This window comes from Mandrillus leucophaeus, unplaced genomic scaffold (genome assembly GCF_000951045.1).
Source record: "Mandrillus leucophaeus isolate KB7577 unplaced genomic scaffold, Mleu.le_1.0 Scaffold441, whole genome shotgun sequence".
Lineage (NCBI taxonomy): Eukaryota > Metazoa > Chordata > Mammalia > Primates > Cercopithecidae > Mandrillus > Mandrillus leucophaeus.
Window position 1 is genome coordinate 616,067 of NW_012104710.1, and position 17,567 is coordinate 633,633.

The 17,567-nt window shown below is 40.1% G+C and overlaps 1 protein-coding gene across 2 annotated transcripts in view; it reads right to left on the reverse strand.

Moving 5' to 3' along the window:
- RUFY2 (RUN and FYVE domain containing 2) overlaps positions 1-17,567 on the reverse strand; it is a 67,506-nt gene that overhangs the window by 36,151 nt on the left and 13,788 nt on the right. For both annotated transcript variants that reach the window (XM_011994088.1, XM_011994087.1), the window contains exons 8-13: positions 17,236-17,305; positions 15,474-15,575; positions 15,221-15,337; positions 12,664-12,831; positions 11,167-11,264; positions 8,602-8,721 (exon numbers count right to left, since the gene is read on the reverse strand). In XM_011994088.1, the coding sequence (XP_011849478.1) occupies positions 8,602-8,721; positions 11,167-11,264; positions 12,664-12,831; positions 15,221-15,337; positions 15,474-15,575; positions 17,236-17,305 (675 nt within the window). The remainder of the gene's footprint in view (positions 1-8,601; positions 8,722-11,166; positions 11,265-12,663; positions 12,832-15,220; positions 15,338-15,473; positions 15,576-17,235; positions 17,306-17,567) is intronic.

The window sequence follows — 17,567 nt, forward strand, 5'->3', positions numbered from 1 at the left end:
AAAAGCCAGTTTGACTCTCAGTACACTCCTCTTGCCCTGTGATGTCTTCTGCCATGTTAGGATGCAGCACAAAGCCCTCACCAGAAGATGACCAAATGTGGCTGCCCAATCTTGGACTTCCCAGATTCCAGAACTGTAAGAAATAAGCCTGTTTTCTTTTTAAATTACCCAGTCTCAGGTACCCAGTTATATCAACAGGAAGTAAACTAATCTGGGCCAGGCACAGTGGCTCATGCCTGTAAACCCATCACTTTGGGAGGACAAGATAGGTGGCTCACCTGAGGTCAAGAGCTCGAGACCAGCCTGACCAACATGGCAAAACCTCATCTCTACAAAAAATTAGCCAGGCATGGCGGTACGCGCCTGTAATCCCAGCTGCTAAAGAGGCTGAGGCACAAGAATCGCTTGAACCCGGGAGGCAGAGGTTGCAGTGAGTCGAGATTGCGCCACTGCACTCCAGCCTGGGCAACAGAGCGAAAACTCTGTCTCAGAAAAACAGAAAGTAAACTAATGCAGTCTATCCCTGAATCTAAGGGAAAAAACAAAGAAAAAATAAAACAAAGTGTCTCTCAAGCAACCTCACTGGTAACAATGGACGAGTAACCTGGGACTTGAATCTGCATGCAGCAGTAAAAAGGCATTTCTTTTTTCTTTTCCTTTTTTCTTTTTTTTTTTTGAGACAGTGTCTTGCTCTGTCACCCAGGCAGGAGTGCAGTGGCACAATCTTGGCTCACTGCAACCTCTGCCTCCCAGGTTCAAGTGATTCTCTCACCTCAGCCTCCCGAGTAATTGGGATTACAGGCACCAGCCACTAAGCCTCACTAATTTTTCTATTTTTAGTAGAGACGGAGTTTCACCATGTTGGCCAGGCTGGTCTCGAACTCCTGACCTCAGGTGATCCACCCGTCTCTGCTTCCCAAAGTGCTGGGATTACAGGCGTGAGCCACCATGCCTGGCCTAACAAGGCATTTCTTAACCACCCCCACAGTATCAGTGAAAGCCAGTTGAGAGCCTGGATTACCTCCACCCAGTGGTAATGAGGCTTCTCGTCCTCTCTCCTCCAAGATGGTTTCAGCAGAAACCAAGAGGAGAGCCTGGACTTCCACTACCCGCCAACAGTAACATGGCACCACTCTCCTTTTCCACAGTATCAGTGGAAGCTGACTGGAAGATTCAGATTTCAATCCCTGCAGTTATTAGGCACCCTATTCCATCCCACCTGGAATGGTCTTGGGCTTCCAACTCCATTTGACGTAAAGGGTTACTGTCCACATCCCCCTACTAGTGTGGTTTCAGTGGAGGCCTGCCAAAACAATATATAAAATCCAGAGTCTTATTCTACCCAAAGTATCCTGGATGCAACTGAAAAACATCTGTTATACTAAGGCCCAGGAAGGTCTCAAGTTAGGTGAGAAACATCAATCAACAGATGCTAACATCATAGTTCCAGATGGTGGAATTATCTGTCAAGAATTTTAAAGCAGCCACCATTAAAATGCTCCCACTACCAATTAAGACACATCTGAAAAATCATGAGGAAAGAAAGAAGAAAGGAAATAAACATAAAAAAGAGCCTGGCCAGGCACCATGGCTCACATCTATAATCCCCACACTTTGGGAGCCCAATACAGGAGGATCACTTGAGACCAGGAGTTCAAGACCAGCCTGGACAATATACCATAGCCCTCATCTCTACAAAAAATAAAAATAAAAATAAATTAGCCAAGCATAGGGGTGTATGCCTGTAGTCCTAGGAAGCTTGGGCAGAAGGATCACTTGAGTCCAGAAGTTCAAGTTCACAGTGAGCCATGATCATGCCACTGCCCTACAGCCTGGTCAACAGCAAGATCCTATCTCAAAACTAAACAAAAACAAAACAAACAACAAAAGAAAATAGATCAAATGGAAATCTTAGGACTGAAAAATACAATAATCTTGCTGAAAGGGCTCAAGAGAAGAATGAAGATGGTGAGGGAAGAATGAATGAATTTGAAAATATAACAACAGAAATAATCCAATCTGAACAGGAACTGCTGGGACTACTAAAAAAAAAAAAAAGATCGCCTGGGCACAGTGGCTCACGCCTATAATCCCGGCACTTTGCGAGGCCAAGGTGGGCGGATCACGGGGTCAAGAGATCGAGACCATCCTGGCTAACATGGTGAAACCCTGTCTCTACTAAAACTACAAAAAGCCGGGTGTGGTGGCGGACACTTGTAGTCCCAGCTACTAAGGAGGCTGAGTCAGGAGAATGGCATGAACCCGGGAGGCGGAGCTTGCAGTGAGCCAAGATCATGCCACTGCACTCCAGCCTGGGCGACAGTGTGAGACTCCATCTCGGGAAAAAAAAAAAGGCCAGGCGCAGTGGCTCACGCTTGTAATACCAGCACTTTGGGAGGCCAAGGTGGGTGAATCACAAGGTCAGGAATTTAAGACCAACCTGGCTAAGATGGTGAAACCCCGTCTCCACTAAAAATACAAAAAAAAAAAATTAGCCGGGCGTGGTGGCGGGCACCTGTAATTCTAGCTACTCAGGAGGCTGAAGCAGGAGAATCGCTTGAACCAGGCAGCAGAGGTTGCAGTGGGCTGAGATCGCACCACTGTACTCCAGCCTGGGTGACAGGCTGAGACTCCATCTCAAAAAAAAAAAAAATTAGCTGGGCATGGTGGCACGCGCCTGTAGTCCCAGCTACCCAGGAGGCTGAGGCAGAAGAACCACTTGAATCCAGGAGGTTGCAGAGCGCCAAGATCATACCACAGCACTCCAACCTGGTGACAGAACAAGACTCCGTCTCAAAAAAAAAAAAAAGACCCAATATTCATGGTATCAAGAGTCTCTGAAGGGGAGGAGAAGGCAACTGACACTAAAAAAAATATATCTGAAAAAGTAATGGCTGAAAATTTCCCAAATTTGACAAAGACATAAACCTACAGATATAAGAAGCTGATCAAATCCTAAATAGGTTAAATCCCCAAAAAAAATTTTTTTGAAAGCAGTAAGACAGAAATGACATTAACGCCTAAAGAGAAACAATTCAAATGACAGTGTATTTTTAATCAGAAAACCATAAAGGCCAAGAGAAAGTGGTGTAAGATTTCTCTAGTGCTAAAAGAACTGCCAACCCAGAATTCTATACCCAATGAAAATATCCTTCAGAAATGAAGGTAAAATAGAATTTATTGCCAACAGACATACCCTAAAAGAATGGCTAAAGAGCTTGGCATGGTGGCTCACACCTGTAATCCTACCTACTCAGAAGGCTGACGCCAGAGGATTATTTGAGGCCAGGCATTCAAGACTAGCCTGAGCAACATAATAAGACCTCATCTCTAAAAAAAAATTTGGCTGGGCGCGGTGGCTCAAGCCTGTAATCTCAGTATTTTGGGAGGCCAAGATGGGTGGATCACGAGGTCAGGAGATTGAGACCATCCTGGCTAACATGGTGAAACCCCGTCTCTACTAAAAAATACAAAAAATTAGCCAGGCGTGGTGGCAGACGCCTGTAGTCCCAGCTACTCGGGAGGCTGGAGCAGGAGAATGCCGTGAACCCGGGAGGCAGAGCTTGCAGTGAGCTGAGATCCGGCCACTGCACTCCAGCCTTGGTGACAGAGCGAAACTCCGTCTCAAAAAAAAAAAAAAAAAAAATTTAAGGCCAGGTGCAGTGGCTCACGCCTGTAATCCTAACACTTTGGAAGATCATGGCAGGGGGACTGCTTGAGGCCAGGAGTTCAAGACCAGCCTGGGCAACATAGCAACATCCTGTCCCTATAAAAATTAGCCAGGTGTGGTGGTATGCTCTACCATCCTAGCTACTCAGGAGGCTGAGGCGAGAGGATCCTTTGCGCCCATGAGTTCAAAGCTGCAATGAGTTATGATCACGCCACTATACCCCAGCCTGGGCGAGAGAGAAATAAGACCCTATCTCAAAAAAATAAAATAAAATAAGTTTTTTAATTAGTTGGCATGATGGCTAATGCCTATAGTCCCAGCTACTTGGGAGGTAAAGGCAAGAGCATTGCTTGAGCCCAGGAGCTTGAGGTTGCAGTGAGCCATGATCACACTACTGTATTCCAGCCTCAGTGACACAGTGAGACGCCTCTCTCTTTAAAAAAAAAAAAAAAAGGCCAGGCACGGTGGCTCACGGCTATAATCCTAGCACTTTTGGAGGCCAAGGTGGGCTGATCACTTGAGCCCAGGGGTTCGAGATTATTCTCGGCAACATGGAGAAACCCCGTCTCTACCAAAAAAAAAATAATAATAATACAAAAATTAGCCAGGTGTGGTGATATGCACCTGTAGTCTCAGCTACTCAGGAGCCTGAGATGGGAAGATTACTAAGCCCAGGAAATCAAGGCTGCAGTGAGCTGTGATCACACCACTGCACTCCAGCCTGGCTGACAGAGCAAGACCCTGTATCAAAAAAAAAAAAAAAATGTTTAAAGAAAGTTCAGACACACACAAAAAAACCTGGAGCTTCAGGAATAAAAAAGAATAATGAAGTTTTCTAAATTAGATTAAATTTAAACATTAAATTCTGTTTATGGTTGCACAACATATTACAACATTGTCTAACATGATTCCCAATATATGTAAAAGAGATCATTAAGCAAATTATATTAAAGAGGGGAGAAAGTATGAATACTTAAATAGAGGTAAGGTTTTCACACTTCATCCAAAATGGTAAAATGTTAATGCCAACAGACTGTGGAAAAATAGCATATGTGTAATATAATGTCCACAGCAAACACCAAAAATCTATACAAAGAGATGCATTCAAAAGTGCTACAGATAAATCAAAACGGAATGCTAAATAATGTTCATGTAACTTATGGGAAGGCAGGAAAAATTAAACAGAGGAACAACAAATAGGAAAAACAAATTAAACAACAAAACGGCAGACTTAAGCTCTACTATATCAATAATTACAATATATATAAATGGACTAAACATACTATGAAAAGACAGAGTTGGGAGAATTGATTTTAAAAGCATGAAGCAGGCCAAGCACGATGGCTCATGCCTGTAATCCAAATGCTTTAGGAGGCTGAGGCAGAGAGATCACTTGAGGCCAGGAGTTCCACACCAGCTTAGGATACATAGCAAGACCTCCATCTCTTAAAAAAAAAATTGTTTTATTAGCCAGGTGCAGTGGCACATGCTTGTTGTCCTAGCTACTCAGGAGGCTGAGGCAGGAGGATCTCTTGAGCCCAGAATTAGAGGCTGCAATGAGCTATAATGGTACCACTATACTCCAACCTGGCAACAAAGCAAGACCCTGTCTCTAAAAAACAAATAACAACAACAACAAAACATGAACTATATGCTATCTATAAGAAACTTCAGGCTGGGAGCAGTGGCTCATGCCTGTAATCCCACACTTTGGGAGGCCAAGGTGGAAGGATCACTTGAGCTCAGGAGTTCAAGATCAGTATGGGCAACATACCAAGACCTTTTCTCTACTAAAAAATAAAAATAAAAATAAATTAGCTGGGTATGATGGCACAACGCCTAAGGTCCCAGCTACTCTGCAAGCTGAGGTTGGGAGGATTGCTTGAGCCTAGGATTGCTTGAGCCTAGGATTGCTTGAGTCATAGCTGCAGTGAGCTATGACCATGCCACTGCACTCCAGCCTGGGCAACAGAGTGAGACTCTGTCTTAAAAAAAAAGGAAAAGAAACTTCAAGCCGGGGATGGTGGCTCACACCTGTAATCCCAACACTTTGGGAGGCAAAGGTGGGAGGATCACTTGAAGCTAGGAGTGCAAGGCTAGCCTGGGCAACACAGCAAGATCCTGTCTCTCCAAAAAAAAAAAAAAGAAACTTCAAACATTACAAAGGTACACTGAAAGTAAAAAAAAAAAAAAAAGGAAAAATACAAACATTAATCAACAGAAAGCAGGAGTAACTATATAAATATCAGAAAAATTAACTTCAGAGCAAAAAAAAATTACCAGAGAAGTACATCATATAATGACAAAAGGGTCACTCTACCAAAAAGATATATTAACAGTCCTGAATATGTAGGCATCAAATAACAGAGCTTTAGAATATAATAAGCAAAAACAGAATTGAAAAAATACATATACCAATCCACAATCACAGTTTGATATTTCAACAAATTCTCTCTCAATAATTAAAAACTACTAGACAGAAAATCACCAAGGATAGAGAAGAACTTAACAAACACTTCAATGGGTATAAAGGCAGCTTAGCAACTTATACTTCATACATGGCGTGTGGTCTTGTTTTAATGATCTGTTAATATAATAAATAACTACTTTCCATTGTTGCTTTTTTTATTTGTTTGTTCTTACTGTTGTTTTCTTTTAATAACAGAATTGGTACATATTAACTGGGGGAAAAATACTGATATTTATAAAATAAAACTAAAATGTCCCCGTCAACCTCAACCTGCCAGCATTCACCTGAAATAACCACTCCTCAGAATCTGTATTCTTTAAAATCTTTTCTGTGTATAAATATATATGCATACATGGTTTTAACTTTGCTTTTAAAATTGAATCACATTTGGCATACTGTCTGCAACTTGCTTTTTTTCAGCACAATGACATATACTAACATCCTTCCTGGTTGGTGATATATAGATCATGCAAAGTACTAATAAAAATGTTCTCAGAAGCTGGGCATGGTGGCTCACTTCTGTAATCCCAACACTTTGAGAGTTGAGGCAGGAAAATCGCTTGAGGCCAAGAGTTAGAGATCAGTCTGAACAATATAGCAAGACTCCATTTCCACAATTTAAAAAAAAAATGTTCAGGAGCTAAATGATAAGAATTTATGAACACAGAGAAGGAAATAACAGATACAGGGTTCTATCTGAGTGGGGAGGATGGGGGGAAGAAAAGGAGCAGAAAAGATAGCTATTGGGTACTGGGCTTAATACCTGGGTGATAAAATAATATACACAACAAACCCCCATGACATGTGTAACAAGCCTTCACATGTACCCCCAAACCTAAAATAAAAGTTAAAAAAAAAATTAAAGACAACTGGCCAGACACGGTGTCTCACACCTGTAATCCCAGCACTTTGGGAGGCTGAGGCAGATGGATCACGAGGTTAGGAGATCGAGACCATCTTGGCTAACACAGTGAAACCCCGTCTCTACTAAAAATACAAAAAAAATTAGCCGAGAGTGGTGGAGGGCACCTGTAATCCCAGCTACTCAGGAGGCGGAGGCAGGAGAATGGCATGAACCCAGGAGGCAGAGCTTGCCGTGAGCCGAGATCGCGCCACTGCACTCCAGCCCAGGGGACAGAGCAAGACTCTGTCTCAAAAAAAAAGCTGGCCAGGCACAGGGGCTCATGCCTGTAATCCTAGCACTCTGGGAGGCCAAGGTGGGCAGATCACCTGAGGTCAGGAGTATGAGACCAGCCTGGCCAACGTCATGAAACTTCATCTCTACTAAAAAATACAAAAAATTAGCTGGGTGTGGTGGCATAAGCCTGTAGTCCCAGCTATTCAGGAGGCTAAGACAGGAGAATTGCTTGAACCTAGGAGGCAGAGGCTGCAGTGAGCCACCAAGGTCATGCCACTGCATTCTAGCCTGGGCGACAGAGTGAGACTCCATCTCAAAGGAAAAAAAAAACAAAGTTGATTTTTAAAAAATGTTCTCGGCCGGGTGCGGTGGCTCATGCCTGTAATCCTGGCACTTTGGAGGCCGAGGCAGGTGGATCACCTGAGGTCAGGAGTTTGAGACCAGGCTGGCCAACATGGTGAAACCACGTCTCTACTAAAAATGCAAAAAATTAGCTGGGTATGGTGCCAGGCACCTGCAATCACAGCTACTCAGGAGGCTGAGACAGAAGAATCACTTCAACCTGGGAGGTGGAGGTTGCAGTGAGCCGAGGTCACATGCCATTGCACTCCAGCCTGCGCAACAAGAGTGAAACTCCATCTCAAAAATATATACATATATATTCTCAGAAAACAGCATGTCCTTTAATAATATAAGTTTCTTGTAGTTACAAAAGCCTATTATACTCAGCACCTATAAATATAATGACCATCAGATTAATGTTAAATAACAGAAGAATGAATAAAACTCTCCTAGAGCAAGAAGACAGCAAAACAGAGTTGAAAGTACTTTGTAAATCATAAAGGGAGTAAAAACATAAGTATTATTACAATTATATTTTCTTTTCTTTTTTTTCGAGACAGAGTCTCGCTCTGTCGCCCAAGCTGGAGTGCAGTGGCGCGATCTCGGCTCACTGCAAGCTCCGTCCCCCCGGGTTCACGCCATTCACTTGCCTCAGCCTCCCGTGAAGCTGGGACTACAGGCACCCGCCACCACGCCCGGCTAATTATTTTTTGTATTTTTAGTAGAGACGGGGTTTCACCATGTTAGCCAGGATGGTCTCGATCTCCTGACCTCGTGATCTCCCTGTCTCGGCCTCCCAAAGTGCTGGGATTACAGGCGTGAGCCACCGCGCCTGGCCTTTTTTTTTGTTTTTTAAAGTAAACACTAAAAGCTAGCTGGTATCATTAGATAAATAAAAATATTGGTATTCTATCATCATGTGCAAAAAAATGAGGGGGTTATGTTAACACAAGTATTTGTTTCTAAGAATGAAATACTCACAGCTGTTTCTCCTTTTGGGAGATTTGTTTCTGCAGACTGTCAGATTTACTGAGACATTCTTGTAGATATTTCTCATCCTCATCTTCAGCTTCCATCTGCGCCTTCTCTGCTTGCTGCAATCTGGTGTAATTCAAATCAACTTTGGGTAAAACTGAGGCTAGAACTAGGGTGTAAAAGGGTGAAGAAGACAAATAAAAGAAAAATGGGGAAATAGAAACATTTCTAAATGAAAACAAAGTTTGGGGAAAAACTCACAAACTCAAACGTGAAAGAGTCACACAATGTCTAGAAGTTGTTCTGTGATTTTTTTGTCAATATAACATGTAGTATGCCCAGAATACTATCTTCAAATTTGTTTTATTTCTTGTTCGTAATTAACAGTGCAAAGCAATACAGCCTTTACCACTTATGCAGAGCATAATGAATCAAATTTCAAAGCATAATAGGTATGTTACTACCTTTTTTCAAAACCATGAAAAGTAAAGGATTTATGCCTACACTAGGTGAAGAAGCCACACTGTTATATGTTAAGCTAGGATGTGTATGCCAGGAATCAAGTGTGCTACAAGGCCAAGAGCAAAGACCTGCAATTACTCCAAATGAGAGCCAACTCCTTCTTACAGCATCTTTATGCATTTACTAAATTATGCCGAAGCTCTATGCATGTGTGTGTGTGCACGTGTGCATACATGTTTAAGATTCAAAAAGAATTTGGTGCCAGTTGGCATCATTCACTAGAGATCATTTTTGTTCCTCACCATTTAATATTAAAAATTAGCTAAAATATTGTGATTTTCATCTTTCCTGTTTTTATTTGTAAGTCGTTGCATTTTCCTGTGCTTAGCTCCACTCCCTGCCTTCTTTGGCCATCTAGGATTTCTTATATTTAACTTCAATATTTTTATAAGAAAATATTTACCAAGATTCAAAGGATATTAACTCCTTGCAGGAAATCACAAGAGAAATTTCGGTTCAACTAACTAAAAAAACTCTTCCTCTTCCTTTCTTCCTTAAAACCATACCAATGGAGCAACCCTCACATATTTCAGGGGTATAAATGCTGTTTCCACGGAAAGGAGAGTTATCATTCAAGTTATCTCCAAATCTAAGATTAAATTAAAATATTCAGGTGCTGGGGATGGACCCAAGCTTTTCTCTCAGGTTACAAGAAGGAAAATAAAAGAGTGAGGTAGGCCTTGAAGTTGTGCTATCACAGAAGAGGGCAAGGGAGAACTGGAAAACTGAGAAGCTGAAGCACAGGATGTTGGCCAGTCTGGGTTATAAGTTATTTTGAAGCATATGTAAAAATCAGTAAGGGAACCGTTGGGCAAAGAGTGGGCCAATGAGAAAAAAATATCTGTGCCAACGCAGTATAAAACCAAAGGTTAAGTTATTTTTAAACAATCTTTATATTTTTCATCAAAAAGTAGCTAAAAAGATAAAACTGCATTTGAAAATCCTGACCTCCAAAGGGTCAATACTCAAATCACCCTTTGTGCACAAGGTTTGAGGAATGTATGTCTAGAAATCCAAGTGCACCCACTCTGCTTAATGGCAGTGTATTACCATAGCAGCTGACCAAGAAATGTACAGGGTTCCTAACACCCTTTTAGAATATTTAGTAGCATAGACTCCTTTCTATTTAATGTATTATAAAATTGTTGATTCTCTTTTCATTTAGTCTGTTTAAATACAAGTGGTCTTCAGAAAGATATATCTTTGACCAGCTTGTACTGGTCCTGCGTGTCACTGCTGGCACATTTCACCAATGACATTGCAATTGTCCTAGTCTGAGTTAACAAATCGTTATCACTTCATAATGGAATGGAAAGAAATCAAAGACAGAAAAAGGTAATAAAGATGTCCAAAATGTAAAAATGGGGATAAAGAAAACAAAAAAGAAAAAAGAAGAAAGAGGATGTCAATAAAAGAATATTCATGTCAATAAAGCATTAATAGTTATGTTTTTCATAAATAGATTCAAAGAAAGCAATGATAAAAGACATATGTTGACACCAACATGACAGGGCAATGGAAATACATTACATTTTCCAACAATAAAAGTGAAAAATGCCAATATAAAACAATTCAATTTAAACAAAATTATATCTTCGGTTGGGTTGAGGGTCCTAGTTCAAAGAAACAAAACTAAACCACCAATTCGGAATGCTTGATTTCATATAAACAGATGGCGAATGGCAAAGAATACGATAATTAACATGCATGGAAATCAATTAGGGATAATCTCACTCTGTTTGTTCATTTTTATTTTTTTTGACGTTTTTATTTGTGTATTTGTTTTATGTAATTGAATAACATGAAACTACTGATATTAGGCCTCTAAGAAAAATCTACAATATGACAACTTCAAATGATTCAGCATAATATAAAGCAACTTGATTCCATGCAACAACCAAAACAAAAACACAAAATCCTGCTGGGCTTAAACAAAAAACGTGTCCTAATCTATATCTTCCTAACGGTTTTTGTGGCAGGTGTAGGAACTGAATAAAGAAAAAGGGGAAAAGAAAATAAAAAAAGAAACTAAGACTGGAAATGCTGTACCTTTGTTCCAGCTGCCTCATGGCTGCAGTAATTTTGTTGGTTTTTTCTTCTAGTCGGGCAATTATTTCATTTTTTTCTTTCAAGCCATCTTCAGAACCCTATTTATAAAAACAAAAGCTACAGTGCTTTTGATCTTTTTTTTCTGTGTGTGTGGTTTTTTTTAATAGACAGGGTATCACTATGCTGCCCAGTTCGGGTTTGAACTCCTGGGCTCAAGCTATCCCACCTCTCAGCCTCCAAAGTAGAGTTCTCATCTTTTAACCTGAGTATTTATAAGTTTCTTACACCATTTTGCTATGGGACTGTTACTTTGAAATGAACAGAGTTACTTTATACATAAAATAATTGTGTATTAGTCATTTTTGTGTATTAGTGCTATTAGTCGTTTTTGTTTCTGTTTTTTAAGATGGGGTCTTGCTATGTTCACCAGGCTGGTCTCAAACTCCTGGCCTCAAGCAATCCTCCCATCTTGGCCTCCCTAACTGCCAGGATTATAGCATGAGCCATGGCACCTGGCCTCTATTAGTCTTCATTTAAAATGTAATAGGCCAGGTGTGGTGGCTCACACCTGTAATCCCAGCTCTTTGGGAGGCCAAGGTGGGAGGATCTCTTGAGACCAGCCTGGGCAATATAGTGAGACCTCATCTCTACAGAAAATAAAAGAAAAAAAGAAAAAATTTAAAAAAGAAAATATAATAAAGAAAAAAACTCCACCTTCAATATTTTTGGAAGATGACAGAATACATTCTTGTAAAATATGATATTTTTCAAATTAATTAAATAAAGGATTTTGGCAACAAGTCTACTTAATAGCAATATCATCTTAGAAAATTTACAATTATGGGCCAGGCATGGTGGCTCATGCCTGTAATCCCAGCACTTTGGGAGGCCGAGGTGGGCGGATCTCCTGAGGTCAGGAGTTCGAGACCAGCCTGGCCAACACTGTGAAACCCCATCTCTACTAAAAACACAAAAATTAGCCGGGTGTATTGGTACATGCCTGTAGTCCCAGCTAGTAGGGAGGCTGAGGCAGGAGAATCGCTTGAACCTGGGAGGCAGAGGTTGCAGTGCGCCAAGATCGCACCACTGCACTCCAGCCTGGGCAACAGGGCGAGACTCTGTCTCAAAAAAAAAAAAGAAAATTTACTATTATGATAGTGTAGCATTTCAACCAAAATTAAATATTTCTTAGGACTACATTGTAAAAGGAAGTTCACAAAAATGTTTTGTAGTTTAAATTGAGAATTTTCCCAAAAGATTTAATCTTCATACTCTTAACCTTTCAACATTAAAAATTTAGACAGGGATAGACAGGGGATATTTTGTTTGTTGATACCTTTTTCATTACATTTAAGAGCTTTCATTTAGAAAAAAAAGACATTGGCCTTCATAACTAATACGGCACAGTTAAAATGGGCTCATCTCTTAAAAACCAAAACCTTTCCACAAATATTCACTTTCAATTTCCATAAAATGAAATTTAAGAACAATCCTTACCTGCAACTTTTGATACATCTCTATGTTAATTGCTTTAACTTCCTCTAGCTGTTGTCGAAGGCCTATCAGAGTATCTTGTTTCTCATGGATATCTTTCTCCAGCAACTTCATGGCAAGTTCAATCTCATGCTTCATACTAACTTGTACTGCTAGCTCATTCTCTACATCCTGCAATTTCAATATATCCTCAATTCACATGCCACTTCAGGATGTAAAAATTAGATATACTTTAAGAAAGGTTGTCCATTCAATATACAGACTACACTTTTTAAGTCCACTAAAGGGAATCAACCAGGCCCTCTAATAACACAATAAACATTTTGAAATGCAGGGCCAGGTGCAGTGACTCATACCTGTTATCCCAGCACTTTGGGAGGCCGAGGTGGGTGGATCACTTGAGGTCAGGAGTTCGAGACCAGCCTGACCAACATGGTGAAACTCCGTCTCTACCAAAAAAATACAAAAACTTAGGCAGGTGTGGTGGCACACGCCTGTAGTCCCAGCTACTAGGGAGGCTGAGGTGAGAGAATCACTTGAACCCAGGAGGCAAAGGTTGCAGTGAGCCAAAATCACACCACTGCACTCCAACCTGGGCAACAGAGTAAGACCCTGTCTCAAAAAATAAGTAAATATTTTCAAATGCAGTTTTTGCTAAAATGAAAGCATTTTCTATATTCTGTTAATCATTACTCTTTTACTGGTACAAGAATTAATCATTTTTGTGCTTCATAAATTGAATATTAATTTTCCTTAAACAAAAGGAAATGAAGTGGTCTATACAAGTAAAGGCCAAAGTAACTCAAAACACAGTTTAATTTCCTTTTTTTTTTTTTTTTTTTTGAGATGGAGTCTGCTCTGTCGCCCAGGCTGGAGTGCAGTGGCGCATTCTTGGCTCACTGCAAGCTCCGTCTCCCAGGTTCACGCCATTCTCCGCCTCAGCCTCCTGAGTAGGTGGGACTACAAGGGCCTGCCACTATGACTGGCTAATTTTTTTTTATATATATATATTTTTAGTAGAGACACAGTTTCACCATGTTAGCCAGGATGGTCTCGATCTCCTGACTTGTGATCCACCAGTCTCGGCCTCCCAAAGTGCTGGGATTACAGGTGTGAGCCACCACACCCGGGCAACTAGTTTAATTTCTTAAGAATTTTTTATCAGAAGAATTAAAAAGTTTCTTATGATTTATCTTAAGAAATTTATTGGCCTGCCAAGGTGGCTTATGCCAGTAATCCCAGCACTTTGGGAGCCCGAGGTGGGCAGATCCTGAGGTCAAGAGATCGAGACCATTTGGGCTAACATGGTGAAACCCCGTCTCTACTAAAAATACAAAAAATTAGCCAGGCGTGGTAGCAGGCACCTGTAGTTCCAGCTACTCGGGAGGCTGAGGCAGGAGAATGGTGTGAACCCGGGAGGCAGAGCTTGCAGTGAGCCGAGATCGCACTACTGCACTCCAGCCTGGGCGACAGAGGGAGACTTCATCTCAAAAAAAAAAAGAAAGAAAAAGAAATTTACTAACATTAAAGACAAAGAGAAAAGATGATTAAAAAGATGGGCAATATTCTCTTTTTGACCTGGTGGTGGTTACACAGGTTATTTGCGTTATAATTCATTAAGCTGTATATTCATATTTTTCTGTTGGCATTATATTTCACAATTTCAAAGGTTAAAAAACAAGTTAATTTTAAATATGACTTTCCTAATATTTGAATATGTTGTTCTGTTTCATTTACTATAACGTTGGTCACAACCCATTCATTCACAATCATATTGTAACTTACAGTTTAAAAAACACTGATACAGGTCAGGCACAGTGGCTTATGCCTATAATATCAGCACTTTGGGAGGCCAAGGCAGGTGGATCACTTGAGGCCAGGAGTTCCAGCCCAGCCTGGCCAACATAGCAAAACCCCATCTCTATAAAAAATACAAAAATTAGCCAGGCATGGTGGCACATGCCTGTAGTCCCGCTACTTGGGAGGCTGAGGTACAAGAATTGCTTAAACCTGGGAGGCAGCGCCTGCAGTGAGCCAAGATCGCACCACTGCATTCCAGCCTGGGTGACAGAGCGAGACTCTGTCTCAAAACAATAATACGCCGAGCGCAGTGGCTCATGCCTATAATCCCAACACTTTGGGAAGCCAGGGCAGGCAGATAACTCGAGGCCAGGAGTTCGAGACCAGCCTGGCCAACATGGTGAAATCCCGTCTCTACAAAAAATACAAAAATTAGCCGGGCATGGTGGCACATGCCTTGTAGTCCCAGTTACTTGAGAGGCTGAGGTACAACAATCACTTGAACCCGGGAGGCAGAGGCTGCAGTGAGCCAAGATCGCACCACTGCACTCCAGCCTGGGCGACAGAGTGAGACTCCATCTCAAAACAACAACAAAACATTGATATAGTGGAAGCTTAGAAAATTTGAGAAGATTAAGGGGTGAACTTGCTATATACCACACCAAAAAGGATAAGGCTGAAAGAGATTTTAAATGGTGCTTGCTAGAGAGTAAATTACTCCCAGGATGATTTTGCTAATATAATTTTCAATATAACCTACTTGTCGTAACTGAGATTCATCTCGAAGCTGCCTTCTGGCTTCATTGTACATTTCATCTAGCCCCTGACGAGAATGCTTATATGTTTGAAGCTCAGTTTCCACATCTACTTTGGTAACCTAGGAAGAAAACAAAATTTTTCATTCTATAATCACTACTATTAATACAGCACAGAAATACCTACTTCATGCAAAAGTGCCTAAAAATAGTAATTTCTGACATGAGATTGTCTGCTTGAAAGCAGTCTATACTTACCTCTAGGTGCTGCTGTGTTTTCATTAAAATCAATTTATTTTCACTTCGTAATTGATGATTTTCTTCTTGGAGTTTAATGATGTTATTCTTTGCTATTGCTAACTAAAAATTATGAAACGGGCAAGAAAAAAGATTTTAAACACCCTTATACTTGCTTTCCAGGTTATGTGCATGGCCATAAACAACAGAAAATAAAATCTCACAACTAGCAAAAGGTCTGTCACATTCAAAGAAACGTTCATAAGAAAAATATGCTCGTTATTATCCCAAGATACCAATTTTAAAAATTAAACTCTTATTTCCTTTTGAACTATTCCTATTTTCTTTTATAGTTGAAACACATTAGGCTAATTTGTTATGCTTATAATAAACGTATTATGCTTACTGTATGATTTACAGTATGTCCAGAATACAAAGTTTCTGAGTAAACAAATAGAGAATTATGCATTAAATAACAAAGGCTTTAAAGACTTGTGTAAATATAAAAACACATATAAGGAAAGGAGGTTGTGCTATCATTGAAAAATGTAATACAGACATTTGTGGTAACTGAGTAGGACACCCCATGAAATCTGGACATGTAACAGGAACTTAAGTGACTATGACAAACAAGAGATAATTCTCACCATGAGTTAAACATGCATGATTAAGTGGTGGGACTCTGAGGCCCCGAATGGAAAGAGAGATCCTATGAAAGCAAAGCAGAGACCATTCCCTAATGATGGTTTGCAATTAACACATTTCTGAACACTTTATCAGGGATCAACCTGAACTTCACAGTCCTACTAAAGTCAATAAGAGGCACAAACTAGTGAGCAGCTCTATAATGGTCCTGATCAGGAGCCCAACCATCAAAATAAAGATGCATTCTTAACTGCAGTCATGTAAGTTATCATGTGTTCCTTGGTTTGGAAAAATTGGGCCAATTTTAAAAGAAATGAGAATGTTAATTAACACGGAAAATAGGGTTCACAATACAAATAACAGAAGCCTAAATATTTCTGAAAATATGTTAAGTAATAATTCTTTGGTTTAATAGATTAAAAAAAAAACAAACAACACACCTAGAAGCAACTCTACAAAAAAGAGAGCTGAGATAAATTTCTGGGTCTGCTTCAAATGCACTCTGGGATCGCCAGATAGCTACTTTCACAACATAAGAAACCAGAGCACATGGGATGAGTTTTACACCTGGGATGGTGGAAAAAAGGTCACCATGATCATGCAGTGATGCCTGTGAAGAAAAGTAATCTGACTAGTGGAACAGTGGAACAGAGGGACGGTATCGTTTTAATAAGAATTTCTTTTTTTTAATGTGTATTATTATTTTTTTGTACTATACTATAAGTTCTGGGATACATGCACAGAACGTGCAGGTTTGTTACACAGGTATACATGTGCCATGGTGGTTTACTGCACTTAACAAGAATTTCTAACTACAGGTGATTACACTAGGTAAATATAGGTCATCCAGATTTTAAAATGAAAATCACAGCTTATCTACTGAAGAGTCTCTGAGGCTCATTTTTAGAAGTTGAGTATTTCAAATGTAGTATCTCACAGATTCTTATAACTGAGGATTTGCCTAAGAATATACAGTTTCTCTAGAACTTATAATCATCAGTTACAACTGTATTACAAGTATCGCATCACAATGATGAGTGTATGTTCGTGTGTGCATATGTTTAATGCACTCATACTTAAAATGGAAAAGGATCACAAACACTAGTTCCATGAAATACATTTATCCATTAGACAATACCTCTTCAATCAGCTTAGTATTTGACTTTTCTAATGAATCAACTCTTGAATGGAGGCTGCTGACTGTGCTGCTGAAATTAAGAAAGAAAAAAACTCATTCAAAATCACACAAACTCAAAAAAGCACGAAAAAATATGTTATCCTAGACTTACTATGTTTACCGACAGACACCAACTGCCCTGTCCACATTTCTGGGTGTGGAAAATTTCATTAACTTGGATAACTTGATTTAGCTAGGAGGGCAACAAAGAGTGTAGCAAAATAATATTTCTATTAAAATTCCATTTGGTGCTACTGATTCTTTTTTTTTTTTTTTTTTGAGATAGAGTCTCA